At 39.6% G+C, this 15,186-nt stretch overlaps 1 protein-coding gene across 1 annotated transcript in view; it reads left to right on the forward strand.

Annotated features, from left to right (window-relative positions):
* The window catches only part of DNER (delta/notch like EGF repeat containing), a 279,726-nt gene that overhangs the window by 119,809 nt on the left and 144,731 nt on the right, over positions 1–15,186 (forward strand). The window contains exon 2 of the mRNA XM_084639188.1: positions 11,061–11,357. Within this exon, the coding sequence (XP_084495314.1) occupies positions 11,061–11,357 (297 nt within the window). The remainder of the gene's footprint in view (positions 1–11,060; positions 11,358–15,186) is intronic.

Raw genomic sequence — 15,186 nt, forward strand, 5'->3', positions numbered from 1 at the left:
AAGCAAAATGCATGTGGTGAAGTGAGGAGCAATGGGAGATGAGAAATGATAGGCTCTACAGAATTTACTTTAAAAGGAATAAACTATGGAGGGAGGTGCTTGTACCTCTTAAGGCATTGATCAGATGTTGTTTTTAGTTTGCCTTACTGAATAGCATTTTAGTTTTTGAAGTGTTATTTAGTGTGGGCAGAGCTGTTGCTGCTAGCCCACTGGAAGTTACGTCTACACTGAGTAATATCAACATGTTACCACCCGAGCAGCTGTAAGCAGAATGCAATGACTTACATGCTAATAAGCCATCTGCTCCCTGCCAGTCAGACACCTCCTGCGCTCTTGCAGCTCACTAGCCACTCTGGTGGCAATCGCTTAATATTACTCAGAGCTGCAGCAATGATGCTGCCTGGTGCTAAATCGTATAAAAACTAAAAAATTTGAGAGCAGTACTTTCAAAACATAGGACTGAAGAGTGTGTTTCGGAACTGCTTTTAAATCATCTTACAGCTTTTTCATCTGAACAGTTAAAAAATAAATTCACCTACTCGGTTTCAGCTATTGTTTTCTTTCTGTAAAATCTATTTCTTCTTCCTTTCCCATGACCATCTCTCTTCACCTTCTGTCCCTTCATTATCAGTCCATTTCTCTCTCTCCTCTCCTGTCTTGGCTCTGTGGTCTCTTCTCTTCTTCTGTTCCCCCTTCTCTTTCTGCGTGGTTCCATTTATGGGCTGCTTCCATGCCTCCATTGTGCAACAGTTCGCTCTGTACACACTCTTGTTTGTTCTCTTTCCACATGTTTTAATGCTGCCTGCTTCCTAGAACAGTGATGTCTGTTTTAAATCCCTTGGAGATGGAGTAAAGTGATGGAAGAGTTCTGGTACTAAACTAATCCAACTCTTATGTTCTTGCATATGGTCATATAGGGATTTGGGAAGTGGGGAAGGTTAGGAAAGTAGGGAGTCAAATGAAACAACTAGTAAGAGCATTTCTTGTTTCTCTAGAGTACATATTTTTAGTAATTTTGGGGAAAAACTACTTGATGCTCAACAATTTCAATTACCTCTTTTATGCCATATAATTTCTTCTTCTTCTATCACTGTCAACTACACCACCATCTTCTCCATCCTTCAGGCCAACAGGTTGGAGCTCCTCTTCCTCTTTTCCCCACAAATCTGCACCATTTCTAAATCTTATTACTACTTCTTTCCCAACATCTCCAAGATCCATCCGTTTCTCTCTATCCATGTAGCCCTCTCTTTCATTCAGGCCCACAGTATAGCCAGTCTTAATTATGGCAAATCTTCCTCTCTGGTGTCCCAAACACATTGGCCCCTTCCACCCATATAAAATTCTGTCTCTAAACTTATCCTTTCTAGTCATTTGATCACAATTAAATGTAAGCTTCTTATCACCATCTTCAAACTCTACATAACACTGACCTTTCTTATTGTTCCCCTTTGTCAAGCTCCAAGTTGTCCCCATACTCTTTGCCCTGGCAACAATCCCAACCTCCTCCACCCATGTCAGATTTTGACACAATGACTTCTGTTCCTTCCTTCATGCTGCCCCCTATGCATGTCATGATCTCCTTAATCTCATCCATAAGGCCCTTTCATGTCCACATTTAAGTTTCTCTTAAAGACCCAGCTCTGCTGGGATGCTATACTAAATCTTGTTGATTTGCATATCAATTTGATCTACTTTTGTTCCTTTTCCCAGATCTCTGTCCTTTGACCGTGAGGCCCTCAGAGCAGGTACTATCCTTAATTGTTAGGAAAACACCAAGTGGACACTACTTCAAAACAAACTACTAAACCTCACTGAGGTACTTTTACACAGCAGAGATGGATATACTATTCTACCACAAAACTGAATTTCCATTTCTCCTTTGGATCTAGCAGCAGGCTGATCTTGGTTTCCCATAAATCCAAACTCCCACCATACTGATTCAGGATTTGTTTCTCTTATTGCCTGTTCAGAGATGTGACTCCCTCTATTTTAGTCTCAGGGGTTCTTTTACATACTTTAGGAGAGACCACAATTAAAATCAAGCAAAATAATTACAGTTATTAACCATGGCTGTTTTATTTTTAAAGGAAGGAAAAGAAAATATTAAACAAAACAGAACATAAATGCTAAACACTGGTTACTTCACAGAGAAATGTACTGAAAAGATTTTAACTCGAGAGCTTTTAACAGAGTGAAATGCCTCTGGGGCACTTTTTTCTTGGTAAATTAAGACCAAGATCTTATTTCCCAAAATTGTTATGAATTCAATCTTAGTATATCATTGATAACTATAACTGTTTATAGATGGGTAAAATAATGTGTTTAAGGGAAGGTGAGTCTTGTTTGGTTTATCCAGGATAACAAATAGTTTATAAATGGGCAAAGGTCTTAACTAAATCCTGTGAAATCAAAGAAAATATTTAAATCAGTTTGTAACAGTGTCATGCACCACCCGCTCCTTTTGGTTGGGTGTGTCTGCAGTCTTTAAATAGTCTTGACCCTGGTATTGGGGTGAACCCCCAGGGTTTTCTCCCTGGAGGCAGTGGTTTCACCCTCTCTGGTCTGTTCTGGCACCAGCTCTCCAGCTGAGCCACTAATTAGTTCAGATCCCCTTCTGGGGGTTTATTGCTGTCCAGTTGTAGGTCATTTCCCCAGTGGCTTATGGAGGGGGAGGGACCGGCCTTCCCACTACTCCGGGACCCTAAGAGTAGCAGCTGTATGCCGCTGTGTCCTGTTAATGAAACTGCTTTCAGTTCCCACAGCCCCAGCTTTCACCAAAGCTTCACCTTTACTGAGGGCTTTTCTATGTTCAGGCCCAGCAGCCAGCCAGGAGCTCTTCCTTACTTCCCAGGTTCCTGCCATCATTGAGCTGTCCGTGGTGCTGAAGTTCTCTTTGGTCAGTGAGGAGCACCAGCTGTACTCCTCTGGCTCCAGCAAGGAACTGACTCTCTTTCACTTCAGCACCTTGTATATTAGCCTGCAACCCTCTGATGGGCAAGCCCCTTGCAGCCTACCCCTGATTGGTTGCTTTCCTGCACAGGCTCTCTAGGTCACTTGGAGAACTTGGCTCCTCTGCTCCTTTTCTGGGATGGGTGTGGCAGGATCCTGAGGCCTTCAGCAGGGGGCCTCTGGGCCTAGTCCACCTCATCACACAGTTTTGTAGGAGAAACTATTTAAAGAGCTGTCTTAAGATAGGTCAGTTAATAAATATTAAATATCTTAAATCCAATTCCCCCTATTTCTCTGTTTACCAAAGTTTAACCCATCTGCTGTCCAGGAATACGTGGCCTAAACAATTGGGTTAGCAGGAGATACTGGTAGTATCTTAAGTTTCAATAACATTTTAGTATTCCAGTAAAATCATTACAACTTTTTAAATCGAATCCCTGGGTAATACTTTAGCTACTTCCATCTTACCATGCTGAGGTCTTGATAATGTCATGTGGGCCAAAAGATTGCCTTTTGTTGCTGCTGTGTTGCTGATCTCTTCTTTTTCTTCTTAGCTGTCTTCTCTTGCAGCTTGCTTGTAGAGATGTACAGGATGAGTTGTGTTGAATACTGTGAAGTCAAGAAGAGTTGTAGAGTGAGTCCTGCTGGAGAATCACTCCAAAGCTTTTATATCCCCACCTCCAATTTCATGAAATCATAGGAAAACCTAATTCAGACTTGTTTAGATTCAAAACTGACGCTGTCATCTTTCCATTTCTCAATGCCTTTGTGGGTTGGCTTTCATTACACCTTCAGCTCCTGAACAGACATGCTGCTTAATTAATATGCAACACGCTTCTAATTGCCTTTGTTCTTTTATGATACAAGGTGGGTGAAGTAGTATCTTTTATTGGACCAACTTCTGTCGGTGAAAGAGACAAGCTTTGAAAGCTTATACAGAGCTCTTCTTCAGGTCTTTTGTGGTTCGTAAATTTCAGGTAATCTTTAGAGTTCTAACTCTTTCTTCATTTAATCCATTTTCTAACATATTTCTTCAGTTTCATCAGGATTCAACAGGATTTGAAATTCTGATTTCAAAAAGTATAAACACTTTTTTTCAGTTCTTGAAATAATATTGTAAATTAAATAATTATTAGAGAGAGTCTTCAGACTGGAATAGTTGTTCAATAAGTTGTCCTTTCTTAACATCTTTGAAGGGGTTATTCTTTTTCTTCTGAGTTTGGTGACAAGCTTCTTAAAGTTGCCAAATAATTCCCTAATTAATATAAATATTCTATTTGTATTAGTCATCAGTATTCTTTTATTAATAATCAGCTTAGCAAGGTCATTAGATCCCATTTTGGTTCACAAAGCATTTTACCATTTACATAGCAATGGCATTAGGAAATTACATGAGATCTGCATTTAGCTATCGTATTTGCAAATATGCATTTCACAAAGGCTTACCATCTCAGCATTTCAGAAAAACAGAGGTATCTTACAAAATATTTCTCAACTATATATGTTTTTCTTAGTGTCAAGAATAAAGATTTTAGAGTGATTTTAAAAGAATATTTTTGCCAACTGGTTTACAGTTCTGATAATACATCCCTAGGCATGATTGCTTTTGAAGTCAGAGCCTACCTTTGTAAGATCTATTGTTTGAGATTAAATCATCTTTGCCAACTGATGTTTTAGTCTAGAGAAGTATCCTGGGCTGTAATAAGACTCTGTCTTTTGACCCAGTGCTCCTTAGTTATGACCTGTCAGAGCATTCACAACTTGCATCTAAAACTTCTTATTAAATATTTCATACAAAACACAAATTTCAATAAACAGTGATACTATTTTTAAAACAGAGCATCAAAGCAAATACTATCGAGTTATAGTGAAATTGGAATTAAAAAAGCTGCATCTTAGGGTTTGTATAAACACATTTGGGTGTAATAAATGTGGTGTTGTATTCCTTAGCACTTGAGAAGTTTGTCACATTGAAAGACAACAGAATTCCTAATAATTTCCTTCGCTGGGACATTTCATAGAATTAAATAAACAAAAATATAAACTTGTGAGATTTTTTTCTCCAGGCATCATATGTATGAAAGTAATGATAAATATCCCCTAAAAATCAGTAAAGGCACAGGCAAGTTTGTAATGATCTAACATAAGAATATGTTATAATAATTTATAGATACTGTTTTTGCTTCAATATGGAGATATCTCACCACAAATGGAAAAGATTTCGGAGAAGAGTTAAGGAGTTTGGTTCTGGCCATGTTCAGTTTGAGATGACAAGATATCCATGAGGTGGAATCAGAGATACAAGCTGAAGTATGAGATTAAACGAAGAAGATAGTTTAGACTACCAGATACTCTGAAACAGGAACCTCAGTGTACCTCCTTAAATAGGCATATACACAATAAATACTTGAAAATAACTGAGAAATTTGATTAAAACTAATCCTAATAGTTTGGTGGTGATTGTAGTGAGCTAAATGAGCATATCTGTTTTGAGTTGGCTGAGATTCTTATTTATTTCCCACAATTCCTAGAAAACGGTTTACTTCTGTTACTGTCACTCTGCTGTTGCTTTTCACATAAATGGTATTGGAGTCTCAGTGCTACAAAAGATACACAGGTATGAAACCCTTACTCTAAAATCATCCTGGTATATTCCAAAGGGAATGCTGGGGAGTGAAATGTAATGTAGCTGTCAAACAACTGGAGTTTGGGATATAATGTGTCTTGGGTCCATGGTATATCTAGCAAGAAACAAAAGGTACAAATGATCATAAATAAAAGAAACAATAGTGAGGTTGTTTCCTTCCATACACTGAAAAGTAAAACAAGTTTTTTCTCAAAAGCCCAACGCAACAATTGTGCATCAGTATTAGAATTACTGTAAATAAGTGAACCGGCAGAATTTTCTGTAAGAAAAACAAGTAATATGATAGCAGCATAGGGTATAAATCTCATGGAGAGTTAGTTTGACCCTAACCATATAGAAATCTTTCCATGTTTTCTAACAACTGAAAACTGCAGCAGCATTAGTTTAAAGCATGCAGAGCTTCATTGCTTCAGTTTACTGCAAATGTAAAAATGTAATCCCCTATGGCAGTTACAGAAACAACTCTTTTGTGGTTTTCCTGCTGATGTGCCATGCATCAGCCAGGATTTTCCAGCCCGCACGCAGAATACAATAATAAAAATGCTTAATATGTGAAGTATTACGCATTCAAAGTGTTCTACAAAAATTAGCTAATTAATCACTTCAGTGTCCCTGGTGTCACTGTACTTCAAGAACTTTCTGGAAAGTAGTGTCCATTGGGGTCACATTTGTCCCTCATGTGATTTGAAGTTTAAGTGCTCAAAGGACACATTAATTGACTTTGTCAGGTTTAGATCGCAGATTGGGACAAACTCATGGATCAGTGAAGGTAAATTCACCAGTCCTTTACTGCAGTCCCTAATGGAACACAGTGGAGTTATCAATGGATGGTATTCTGAGATGGCAGACAAATGCATGTTGGCTGTAGACAGAGAGATTGAAAGATTGTATGTACTGAAAATAGTCCAAAATAGATTATATAGAAACAGAAGGAATAGTGCAGTGGTTTGAGCATTGGCCTGCTTAAACCCAGGGTTGTGAGTTCAATATTTGAGGGGGCAATTTAAAGATCTGGGGCAAAAATTGGGGATTGATCCTGCTTTGAGGAGGGGGTTGGACTAGATGACTTCCTGAGGTCCCTTCCAACCTGATATTCTATGAGAACGCAGAGGCAGATTGCTTTCTACTCCCCTTAGGGAAAATCTTTCCCAAATCTGAGAATAATGGTTCAGTGTAGATGGCTTCCAAACTGGTAAGATTTCCTGCAATTCTGCAGAAGAGGCTAGGGCAGAGTTAGTCAGGATTCCATAATCCAGGTTCTGAGGGGAATGGTTCTGGATTGGGATGTAGAATGAAACCATTTTATTTCTCCAGGAGGTCTGATGACACTGGTAAAGGATAAGGACGGTCCCATGAGAGAGTCAGGAGAACAGAGTACCAATACATTGTTTAGCTCACACCAGGGCAATCATTATGACCAAAGATTTGTCTTCTCACAACTTTGATGACAAGTGGAATCAGTGAAAAAGTATAAATAAGTCTTTTGTTTAATTTTAACAGTAATGTATTTGTGATTGAATTTATCAGTCCTTGGTCTGACACAACACCAGAGGCATTTTGCATTGTTGCTTATTTCAAAGATATCCTTCGTTGCAAAGCTCCACTCCTTCAATAGTAGGTCTTATAAGTTCTGTTCTTGTCTGTGGCACTGGGATCAGAGCCTGGGAAGAGAAAGGGACACTTTTGGAACCACGTGGTGGGAACTGATGTCTCTTATCTATGCATATGTCCCCAGAGTCTGTACACTGCTGCTCCTTTTATTTCTGGAGCCAAGCTGGGATTAGAGACTTGGGATCCTTTCATTGCTACGCTGTTTCTTTCCCTTGTGGATGAGAGTAGAAATGATGCTTCCAGAAAGGATAATCCTGACCAGGGGCCTGATAAAGATCCACAAGTAGATCAACAATGGCAGTGTCTCCCACATAGGTCAGATCTTCCTTGGGATGAAGGAGGCCTCCAGCATTGAGGGAGTTTGTCTGGAGTAGCTCACGACAAAGAGTGCTAACCTCAGGGGGGACTATCAGAAAGCAGGGCAGATGCCCCAAACTGGTTGTATGTACTGTTGTTAGATTTCACCAACCCAGTAACAAATGTGAACTCCCAAAGTACTACAGTAATCTTACAATGGAGTCACAGACAGTACCCTTGGACACTCCAGGTGATTTTACCACCTAGGACTATGTGACAAATAGTCACTTACACCAAAGGTCACTCAATATTCAGATTGCTCCCAGTTCCAAGAGACCAGTCGCTCACCCCAGATCAATTTGTACCTTAGATCACACACCAAAGACAATGCTTGTAGCCAATCCTGTAATAAACTAACTACAGTTTTATTAACTAGGAAACAGACATAAGAATTATTTACAGGTTAAAGCAAGCAAGCATATCTACACAAAGGAATTTCAATCTGTGATTTAAAAAGTGACAGTTGTAATAATCTGTCAATTCAAAATGTCTTTCAGGGCTAACCCATGCCAAGCAACATGTGGATCTCTTTGCTAATGTTTAGGAATCTTTTCCCCTCAGAATCCAGACAGCATGAAAGAGATTCAATTTCTCCTTGTCAGGGATTTTTATCCCCTCCACTCCAGCTTCCAGACTGATGGGATTAATTCATGCATAGATCTCTCCTTCCTGGAGGGAGTTAGGAATGCAATCAACAGGGTCTCTCTCCTTTGATGCTGCAAAATACCCCACTGGTCTTCAGTGGGCCATCTTGTATGCAGGTCAAGTCCTGTACCTTTATTAATGCTTCATTTCCTGTTTGGTGAGTCAGAATTACAGAGGTTTACAATGCAAACACTCAATATAACTTTAAACCATGGGCTACAGAGGTTAGAAGTGAGATCAATACATGCAGCATCAAGTATTTTATGAAGTCTAAACAATAAACACATTCTTATCAACTTAACATCTAATATCTATTTTGATAATGCTAACTCACAGGTAAACAAGACTGGTTTCCAGCAGTGACGCTTGGGGCTTGGCATGAGCTGGCACCTGGTCTGCCAACATCACAGAGTTGTGCCATACAAACTCGACTTACCTTCAGCTAAGGGTTGAAATACTTAAATGGGGTGCTGTGAGGAAGCTTTCACTGCTACTGATGGTGCAATACCTAACAGAAGAAGCAATGGAATCCGGGGACTGGGCTGCCAGAACAGGAATCTGGCCTGGCTTCAATTCCTACCTCAATCCGTGACCTATTGTGTGACCTCAGGCAAGTCACTTCACCTCCTGTGCTTCAGTTTCCTCATATTTAAATTGGAGACTACGATAGGTCCCACTTGTTGTAAGGGCTTTGAAAATCTACAGATGGAAAAATGCTCAATATTATTATTTTTTTCTTTTCTTCTCCGACTGTCCACCTGACCTCTTTTACAAGTACTGTATTCCCTTAAAACCAGAGATGCAGGGTAAACAGAACCCCCAAATCTAGAACTAGATCCAAATTTGCACCATGAATCTATCTCCGTGGATTCTGAACACCTTTAAATTGGGAAAGGGACAGATTCAGATCCAGATTTCCGATCTCCAGGTTTGGGAGTTCCAAAAGCTATGTCCCTGTTTTGACACATTATAGAGATTTCAAGTTCTGGCCAGCTTCTACTTAACAAAAATATTCTTCCCAATAAGTTTTGTGTCTTAATCAAAAATTGTTGCCAGTATACTGGTTGATTCTATTCTTTGATTGAAACTGTTTGTCATCCTGCACCATAAGCATTGTTGGTTTCCCAAGAGATTTGGCATGGCATTTTGGTGATGTTGAAGAAATGATTAATAAAATTGACTTCAGAGAAACAGACTGTGATGGAATCAAGAAAAACAAATATTGATAAGAGGAATACATTCAAGCCTTTACTTTAGTGTAAAGCACTAGAAAAAAACCTTAGATGGAATTAGAACTACCCTAGAACTGTCATTTTGTGTATTGCCACAAGACTGCAAAAGAGACAGTGGTATTGAGATACATTTGCTGTGACGTATTGGCACAGGTGTAAGCACGCTGCTAATTCTGACAAGACACTGACATGCTGCGGGATTTGGTTTATCAGCTAGGGTGGTCTAATATCGGATGTTCTGATTTTAATAAGTTTTCAAACCAAAAGAGAACATGATGTATTTATGGTAGGGAAGGAGTACTTGTGGCACCTTAGAGACTTAGAGACCTTTTCTTTTTGTGAATACAGACTAACACGGCTGTTACTCTGAAACCTGTCATTATGGTAGGGAAGTAATTTTGCAAATAAAAAATAATAGTTGTAAAAAAAGTTTGATGATATATGTAGTGGAATTTTCCTATTTTCTTGAATTTCTTCTATATTTAACAAGTTAAAGGAGAGCAGAAGACCTAGATTTCTTTATTTAATCTCTTCTAAAACCATTTCCATGTAATACTTTCTTAGCTCCTGATTCAATTAAACTAAATTTTGTAACCTGCATGGCAGACTTCGATACTAAAGAAGACACCTTTATTTTTTTTTGAAGCAGGTTCATAAAAATTAAAAAATTAAATCTTTTCTTTAATAAATATTAGTGGTCTTCCCATCTCTCTTATGCAGCGGAGCCCCTTCTTTGCTTGCTGCTAAACTATTCATGCTAGAAATTGCTCTTTATTCTTGTTTCATAAATATACTGTTGGTTTCTTTGGTTTGGCCTTTGGAATGTACTAGATTACACCAAATGGCAGACACTTTTAGAAAACATCACCAGGAGAGGTTACCATCAGACCTTCCTATGAGGATTACAATGATGTGGTATATGAATCCCATACTGCCAGGAAAAGAGTCAGTGAACTGCTATGGGCTTAGTCGGCCCCGTCCTGCTACATCGGCAATAGATGTCGGGCTTAGAGGGAAGGGTTAAAAGGGGAAATTCCAGCTTAGCTAGATACTAGCTGGGCAGGAGGGATAACTACCTGCTCTCCATGAGAGGAGCCTAGCTCTGGTCGGAGCTGACTAGAGACTTGCCTACCTGAGCCTCCCTGAGGCAAGGTAGGCCTGATGTGGGGCTATTGTTTTGATTTGCTCCCATGATATGTCTGTTGTTGCTGAGTAAGACTGCTGCAGGTGATGCCCCACCTGAATATAAAATCCTTTTGTCTTTTCCATCCAACCAGAAACCCAGCAGTTGATTGTTGCGAGCACAGGAGCGACCCCGTCACAGTTGCAAACTACATAATTTGAACACTGCTGACACTACTGTTTTATTTACTACTTCTCTGTAAGCCTATCATCAATGAACCTGTGTTCATTGACCTTGGAATAACGGACCATATTAATCCCTGTTTTTTTATCCTCTAAAATCATTGAATTTATATCGGGGATGAATTTTGACCCATAAATATATTTTGTGGAAGCTAAATATTGGAAAAATAAATCCTGTTTTATGGCATTTGTAAAATGCAGAAGTAAATCTTTTGTATGAAGTAATTAACCCAGATGTTTTTTTTTCTCAGTTTGTTTCAGATCCTTGTGCCAGCAACCCTTGTCACCATGGTAACTGCAGCAGTAACGGTGATGGCTACCTCTGTTTGTGTAATGAAGGCTATGAAGGTACAAACTGTGAACGCTCATTTCACGGCCTTCCAGTCTCTGGATGGGCAGAGTCACTGCCACCAAGACAAATCAGGCCAGTATCAGCAACCTTGGAACCTGACATTGTTTTACCCCATTCAAGAGCAACTGTGACATTACCTACTTGGCAGCCAAAAGCAGGACAAAAAGTTGTCGATCTAAAATGGGATGAAATAGAGGTGAGACCATTTTGTTTAACAGTCATACATAAAAAGCTTGTGGATGTCACTTGTTGTTATTTAGTTATCATTTGTCTATGGGCCATAGGCATATATGTAGGAAGACTGAAGATATGATCCCTGCCCTAAGTTGTTAATCCATAAAATTAGCAAGTAAAACACTTGAGAAAATGGTTTTAGGCTTAACCGTTGCTCTTTTGAAAATAGATGTATGCTTTTGTAGGTATAATGCATGGGAAATCTTTGAGAAATATATGGTACAATATCTTTTAGTTCTGCCATTTTATTAATAAACTGGAAATTCCAAACTTCAAATCCGTTTAAGAAAAGCAAAAGTGTAAAGCAACTACCTTTTAGCATGGTTTTCTTCTATTTACACAGTAGTAGTAATCTTTTACATTTATAGAGCAAAGGGTCCTATATTGCTTTGAAAGTTATATAGTCCCAAAACACTACTGCAGTGAAGCCACCTTTGAGGTAGAAGATTGCATACTTGGTGACAAAAATAGCACACAGCATGCTGCATAACAGTAGGGGTCTGGGATATGGGGGAGAAAACTTAAGCAAGTATATTGAGAAGTTGGGTTTGCTTTTTTTTTTTTAACAATCTTATGAAAGTTTTTTTAATGGCTACTCAACATCTCTGTTTTTATTAAGCTCTCATTTGAAAGGCACAATATATTGCAAGAAATGCAGTTAATTATTCTAGAAAAATAAACCCTTTGTACACCCTGCTGGGATTTCAACATGTGGTTACAGAAAGTTTTATTTTGTACGAAGGTAGCCACTAGTTACAACATACTCTATTAAAAATGTCACATTCTTTGAATCTGTCAAGGTCACATTCACATACAGTTTTTGAGTCAGAGCTCAATTGTGTGCAGTACAATTCATGAAGTCCCCACGGAAACTGTGTGTTTCTAGTCTTTCCAGCCCTGCTGTCTCATCAAGTTCCATCTTCACGTTTTGTAACTCTACTTTGATTACAGCAGGCTAGTCTGTGATTGAAGATGTTGTAGAGTTGTTTGCCTCTTTGTAGATATGCTTTGTGATGTTCGTACATGGAAGAGAAATGTATATTTTATGGTTTCCTATCTGGGCCAGAAGTTCCAAGAATTCTGTTTATTGTTTTGCAACAGTAAATACTATCTGACTGTTCTATATCTAATAAATTCTGAGAAGTGTATTATATTTTCAGATCTGTTTCCACGCTGGTAGGGAGACTGATCAAAAGAGTCTCAGATCTGTCAGTGAATTCTGCAGATTATCCAGTGTAGACTTCTAGAATGATAGTGGGAATATATATATTTAATATTTTCAGAGAATACAAATGCTCAATACTTACAGCTAGGAAATGTATGTAATAACTACTTTAACAATACACTGTACTGTATACCACATGCTATAAATAGTTTTCCTGAAGTGTGTCTTTAGAGATGAAAATTTTACATTTGAAAATAGCCAAAAATGTACATATGCATATTTCTTAATTACATTTAATACCTGTCATAGATACAGTGATGACCTCCAATCCCTGACCGATCAGCACGCCGCACGTTGCAGTTTGGATCTTTTCAACCTAGGTCAAAATGAACTAGTTATATTGCCTCGGGATTACCTTATTTTAAGTTTTTACATCTTCCAGAACTAAACCCCTGTCATGGTGTGTTTTGAAGCTGGTAATGTTTGGAAACCAATTCTGGTCACCCTGTTCAAGAAAAATGAATTTAAACTGGAACAGGTGCAGAGAAGAGCGACTAGGATGATCAGAAAAATGGAGGTCCCATCTTATGAGAGGAGACTAGAAGAGGTTGGCTTATTTAGTCTTACAAAAGAAGACTGAGAGGGGATATGATTACTTTTTATAAATACATTAGGGGAGTAAATACCAAGAAGGGTGAAGAGCAATTTAAGCAAAAGGACAATGCTGGCACAAGAATAAGTGGATATAAACTAACAATGAACAAATTCAGGCTGGAAAGTAAAAGAAGGTTTCTAATCAAAGGAGTGAGTTTCTGGAACAATATAAGTTGTGGGGGCAAACAATTTAATTAGTTTGAAGAAAGAGCTGGACAAATTTATGGCTGCGAGTGTATGATGGGGTTACTTTTGATGGTGGGGAGGGAGGGGCAAGGCTCACAAGCACAGGGGCTCACTCCCAGTTTGTCTTATGTTCTAAAGCTCATGCATCAGGGTTTCAGCCAGCCACCATCAGGGGTCAGGAAGGGATTTTACTTAGTAAGGAAGGAGTGAGTCCTTTTTCCTGGGGGGGAAGTGAATTTGTTTTGGTCTGCTTTTTGGTAGATTGTTTGCTGTTTGTATTTTGCATAGTCTGTTTGGGGGCTCTGTATTGTGACTGAGCTGGAGGCCTCCCAGATGAGTGTGCACTAGAGATTTTCTGTCTTTGATCACTGATGTTGGACAGATAACTGCCAAGCCTTAATGAGGGCAGGGCTGACCTAGACAAAAGGATTATAAGCCAGTGAACAGAGGACAGAAAGCAGGGGAGTTTGGTGGATTTTTGTCCTTTCATTTTTAAGACTAGGGACTAGGAAGTGAAGACGATGGCTACTGAGGTAGCACTAGAGGTGACCTGAGGAAGAGAGGAGACAAAGAAGATGACTGGACACAGAAGCTGCAGGATGTATATTATTCTGACAGAAACTACTTATGTATGAAATGTCGCCTGAGAGAGCTCATGGAAGAGAAGATCTGAGGACTAGAGATGCATCTGGAGATAATGGTGGAATTCAGATGGGGATTTAAAGACATCATGGGGGAAAGGAGAGAGGAGACTGCACATACAGCTCAAGATTTGCTGACCTTGCCAAACAAGTGGACCTAGAGGGCAGACTACTAGACGAGGAGCATGACCCATGATGACAAGGCAGAGGAAGAGACAGGCTAGTTGAGGAGAGAGAGAGAGTGGAGGGCTGCACTGGAGAACAACAAGGAGAAGCAGGCTGAAGATGGGGTGGCAAGGAAGGAAAGCAAGGAAACCAGTCCCCAGTGGAAGAGATGATGGAGATATTAGGGATGGAGCCATAGTAAAGATAAGTATGATATAAAGGGGACAGCAAGGGACCACAGAAGTAAGAACAGCTGGGAGGGAACCTGATATTCACACCAAAATTAGTAAGAGACAGGCCTGTGTGACTGTGGGTTCCTTACTAACATGAATTGACAGGCCTGTCACCAGAGCAGATCCAAAGGACAGAAAGGTGTGCTATCTGCCAGAAGTAAGGACATGAGATGTAGACCTGTGGCTGAAAGGGATCCTGATGGGTGTGGGGGAAAATCCACTGGTTGTGTTTTATGACACTGCCACATTCCTGCAGGAAGGGCTCTAGGATGAGTGCACAAGGCTAGGGAAAGACTCCCAAAGAAGCAGAGGCTCAGAAGATTTTCTTTAGTGGAATGCTTCCAGTCCTTAGGGAGGGAAGGTGAAGGTGTGGTAAGATAATGAAGACAAACTCATAGCACCAATCCTTGCTGAAGGTTTTTGAACATTCAGGGAAAGAGAGGGCTCTTCTCAATTAATAGACTAATCCTGAGTACATGGGGTACTAACCTTCTGGGATCAAGGCTGGCATGATTGATAAGAAGAGCTTTAAACTAGGAAATGCAGGGTGGGGGAAAGTTTGGGAGAGATTCCTGTAATCTCCATGCTTGGCATAGACTGCATAGCTAGGGGGCCGTCCGGGCCATGGACCAACCAATTTTAGGCGGCTGCATGGAAAATAGGGTCGTCACCTGGCTGTTTTTCAACTGGCCTGGCCAGTTTTTCTACTCTCTTGACAGTTGCTGGTCAAGAAATTTAATTTACTGG

This window comes from Lepidochelys olivacea (genome assembly GCF_965140295.1).
Source record: "Lepidochelys olivacea isolate rLepOli2 genome assembly, chromosome: 9".
Classification (NCBI taxonomy): Eukaryota; Metazoa; Chordata; order Testudines; family Cheloniidae; genus Lepidochelys; species Lepidochelys olivacea.